The following is a 4,846-nucleotide window of genomic DNA, read 5'->3' as shown; positions in this document are numbered from 1 at the left end:
CGCTTCCGAGCCACGGGGGGGGGGATCGAGCCGGGGTGTGGAGGGTGTGTGGAGGAGACGGGGGGAACCGGTGGGATGGGGGGGACTTACCTCCTCCTGCTGCTTCCTCCTCTTCCTCATAGGTGTGGAGCTCCCTCCCCCCCTCCCGCGAGTATCGCGGGTACCACCCCTTGTATCATCTAATTCTGATGCCATATAGTTAATGGAATTAGTGGCAGGGATGTTATTATCATAGAACAGCTTCAGAAAATAGTCATACCAGTGAACTGGGGTGATGGCATTTATTTGGGCACTCTTCTTTTTATGTTTATCTGACACCAACACCAGAATTTCCTGGAGTCATTTGACAATGTAGCCTGAAGGAGGTTAGCCCATTGTTTCTCAGTGTGCTCTTTATATTTTATCTTAACTATTTGATGTAACTGGTTTTTTTAATTGAAATACTCATCTGGAAGGTGGGTCCAGTTATATTCCCTAGAAAGGTAGTAAATAGAATGGATTTGGTATTTAATATTATAGCATTTGCTATCAAACCATCCAACTGTATTTTTTTGGTCACAGTAATTTCGAGGCACCAATTGACTTCCAAGGGATTCCAGTAAGTAACTAATAGTTTTATCATAAATCTGAAAAACTTGGGTAACATCTCCATTTTGACTCAGAGCTACATTGAATTCTACTAAGATATTAGGATCCAGAAGGTTGGTCACCTTTTCTGCAACAGTAGGAGACCAAACAATTTTAGGCAGTCTATTCATCCCCAGAGATAGAGTGGAGGTAGTGCTTACTGGGCATTTCAGGGGATGCTACTGCAGTAGTCCAGTCTAGGTGTAACTAAGGCATGGATCACTGTGAGTAGATCTGACTGAACCAGGAACAGATGTCGTTGATGCACCAGATGGAGCTGTGCAAAAAACACTCTGAACCACCACAGCCACCTGGTTTTCTAAGGTGACCGCTGTGATGAGTAGCACTCCCAAGTTCCAAACCTGGTTTTTCAAGGAGCGTATAGCCTCATCCAAGACAGGACAGATCTCAAGTCCTGGGTCTGCCTTTGTACTAACCCAGGAGTAAGTTTCAGCTTGTTTCCCCTCATTCAGCCCATTACTAACTGCAGGCACCAATCAGTATCCTTGGAATTACGTAAGAAAGAAAGGTAGAGCTGGATATCATCTGCCTACTGGTGACACTGCAGCCCAAACCTCCTGATGGCTTATCCCAGCAGCTTCACATAGATATTAAATAGCATGGGGAATAAAACAGAACCCTGCAGAACCCCACAGGTCAGTGTGCAGCTTCACATAGATATTAAATAGCATGGGAAATAAAACAGAACCCTGCAGAACCTTAGAATTCATATATTTGGAGTCATGTGCCTGGAATACTTTCCTGTGCGACTGAACAACAACAAATCACTATGGCTTTTTATAATCACTGTTTCACCTTAAAATAAGCATTGGATGAGTAGGGGGGAAAGATCCTTTAAGACTGTCCAGTGGAGTATGCTGACACCGTCTGCATTCTATGAAACATTTCTGTGCCTTTTAATGGGCAAAACCTTTAGATGGACATATTGGGAACAAAGGTACCTTTGGTTCACTTAAGTAAACCATTGCTGAATGCATTAACTGTAAATATTTTCTTGTGATTGCCTTCCCCTAAAAAACTCATGATAGCATGCATGGTTCATTTCTCCCCATTTTATCCTCATAACAACCTTGTGAGGTAGGTTAGGACCAAGGGAATCCAGTGACCTTCAGAGCAGAGCAGAGCCCCCCTTCTCCCAAGTCCTAGTTCAATATTAATCATTGTAACACTGACACACAGAATGGAGGAAATGCCACCTATCCAATAAGTATGCTGCTTGCTTACTGGTGAGAATACAGTGTTTGGGAGCTGTAGAAACCTGTGTGCATGTTGTACTTTGACTCCCAGTCTTTCAAAACACTGTTCTGTAATTACTCTGTAGTACAATCAAACATAGATGTTTTCCACTCATGGACAGACTTGTGTAGTTGTCCCCAGCTCAGTGGCCACAGGGCTTTCATATGGCAGGTTTCCTGGGTAGTTTTTTGCTTTTTAAATCAGCAATCGAATAGTGAAGACAGACCACTGGATATATTAATAGAAGTGTCACCATCATCCTTAAGCAATGCTAACTGTAGATCTTGCCAGCACTTTATAATATTGTAAAATTGTGTGGTTTTAGAAGGTTTTATGATTTTATAATTGTTATCTATGTGTTTATCTTTTATGTAAGCCACCCTGAGCCTGCTCTGGCGGGGAGGGCGGGGTATACATTGAATGAATGAATGAATGATGTTCTCTGGATTCTCAGTTTCATTTTAAAAAGCCCCTTTCCTTGTGGAGGTATGCTTTTTTCCTTATATCTCTTCAGTGAAAGGGGTTCGAGACTTCTTTTTTAATGAAAACTGAGAATTGGTATAAAAGTGTATTGACACAATGCTATTCAACCTCTGATTTAAACAAGGAAGAAAAAAGCCATGGTGACGAAAACAAAATAGCTGTTGTAGAGAAATGGCTGCTGTGTGGGCAGCACCTAGCAGATCCCAACTTTCCCACCCGTGCAGCAGCCATCCAGGCTTTGCTGTGGTATTTCCCAAAACATTGGAGCAAAGCTGGTTTGGGAAAGATCAGAGGAAATCTGGAAGAACCCTGGGGAGGTACACAAATCCACCATGATGCTGTGGGGAAGCAGGTAAAAAAAAATCACTTTCCAACAGCATTGAACTTGGAGCAAATAACCCACGTGGAAACTCCAGTGAGTACTTTAGCAACTGTATGTATAGTTAGTATGTACAATATAGTCTCTTTGTCAAAATATAACTCTCTTCCCTGGTTGGTTGTGTGCAGCTCACCATCAGCTATATTGACACAATGATGCCCAGCACTGAACGTCAGCAACAACTGAAGCGTCAATATTGTTTTGAATGTGACTGTCTTATGTGCTCCACACATAGCAAGGTAAGATGGCAAACTAGTCTCTGGGTAGCAGTGGACTGTGTGCTAAGACTTGCAGTGTTGCTGTTTGTTGCTGTTGCTGTCACAATTCAAAAGGAAACAGCTTTGCCCTCTGATCCACTGTATGTTTTAGGGGGAAAGAAAAACATAACCGAAAGAAACCGAGGAAATGCCAGTGATAAGGACACAACTTTACTCAGGAAAATACAGGGTCTGGAAACTGGAGAAGCCTGTGAACATGTGCAAAAAAAGTCTCTGAATGTACACAAGATGTTTTCATATATGTTTGTTATATGTGTGTGATTTTTCCTTTCACTAGTAGCCCCTTGCACTTCAATGAGTGCCGCTCCGGAGGTTCCTCTGACTTTAGGATTAGCTCTCAACTACAGCACTATCTTTATACAAATGTCTGGGCTTTTTTCCCAGTGCGGATACTTATTTCCTCCAACAGAGGGCTCACTGTCCCCAACAGCTTTTCCTACATTGTCAGGAGACTTCCTGAGTCAGCAGAAAATTCCAAAAAAGTTAAAAAAACCTTCAGAGACAGTTATTCCCCCCCAAACCCTTTGAAATGGCCTCTGCAGAGATCTACTTCAGGCATCAACAGTGAGACATTAGAACGTTGGGGGAAGGAAAGCTTCTAACTGGCTCTGTCAGTAAAAGGCAGGAGGAGAGCCCTTTCCAGACCTCTTTTGGCCTTTGAGAGAGGGAGGAAGCCTTGAGGCCAGGCCTGATGAGGGTTGCCAGTGCCAGGCTGGGGAATTCCTAGAGATTTTGTGGTGAACTCTAAGGAGGAGGGCTGGGTTTGGGAAACTCAGCTGGGTATCATGTCATACCCTTCAAAGCAGCCATTTTCTCCAGGGAGACAGATCTCTGCTGTCTAGAGTTCAGTTGGAGGTTGGCAACTCTAGGCCTGGCAGCATTCTAGGGTTGCCGGGTCCCCCTTGGCCACCAGGAGGGGATGGGGGGGGAGAAAGGTTGCCAGATCCAGGCTAGGAAACTCCTGGAGGTTGGGGGTGGAGCCTGGGGAGGACAGGGCCCTTAGTGAGGTACAATGGCATAGAGTCCACCTTCCAAAGCATCCATTATCTCCATGGGAAGTTGTCTGGAGATGAGCAGTTATTCCAGGGGATCCCCAGATTCCACCTGGAGGCTGGCATCCCTAGGCAGCACCCTGTGGGTGACTTGATACCACCTGATTTGCATGACTCAAATTGCCACTACTCATCAACAGCCACCCTCTGAAGAAGTTAGAGCTTCAAAGGAGGGTCTGCAAGACCCAGGTTCAGATTCCCATCTTGCGGTGGATGTTGACTGGGTTATTTTGGACCAGTCACATACTTTCAGCCTAACCAACTTCACAGGGATGTTGTGCAGATAAAAAGGAGGTGAGAATAATATAAGCTGCTTTGGTCCCCACTGTGGAGAAAGACTAATTTTTCTAGGTAGAGGCTGTGTGGGACGGGGGTGGAGATGGAAAGCTGAAGACAGATAAAGGCAGATAAAGGTAGGTTGGCTGTTGGGTGGGAAGGAAACTGTGTTGCCAACTCCAGGTTGGGAAATTCCTGGACATCTGAGGGGTGGAACCTGGGGAGGGTGGGGTTTGAGGAGGGGAAGAACTTCAGAACAATATAATGCCATAGACTCCACCCTCCAAACCAGCCATTTCCTACATGAGAGCTACCATTGCCAGCCTCCAGGTGAGGTCTGGAGATCACCCAGAATTACAACTGTTGTCCAGGTGACAGAGACCACTTACCCTGGATAAATTAGCTGCTTTGGAGGGTTGACTCTATGGCATTATACCCTGCTGAGGCTGCTTCCCTTCCCAAGCCTCACTGTCCCAAGGCTCCACCCCAAATCG

General features: G+C 45.0%; 1 protein-coding gene across 1 annotated transcript in view; it reads left to right on the top strand.

Moving 5' to 3' along the window:
- Positions 1-4,846, top strand: part of LOC107106688 (histone-lysine N-methyltransferase SMYD3-like) — a 117,772-nt gene that overhangs the window by 11,516 nt on the left and 101,410 nt on the right. Inside the window, exon 4 of the mRNA XM_015406872.1 lies at positions 2,875-2,985. Coding sequence (XP_015262358.1) covers positions 2,875-2,985 — 111 coding nt within the window. The remainder of the gene's footprint in view (positions 1-2,874; positions 2,986-4,846) is intronic.

Source organism: Gekko japonicus, unplaced genomic scaffold (assembly GCF_001447785.1).
Source record: "Gekko japonicus isolate JY-2015 unplaced genomic scaffold, Gekko_japonicus_V1.1 scaffold1103, whole genome shotgun sequence".
Classification (NCBI taxonomy): domain Eukaryota; kingdom Metazoa; phylum Chordata; class Lepidosauria; order Squamata; family Gekkonidae; genus Gekko; species Gekko japonicus.
Note: the sequence above shows the minus strand (reverse complement) of the source record. Positions and strands in the feature narration are given on the sequence as shown.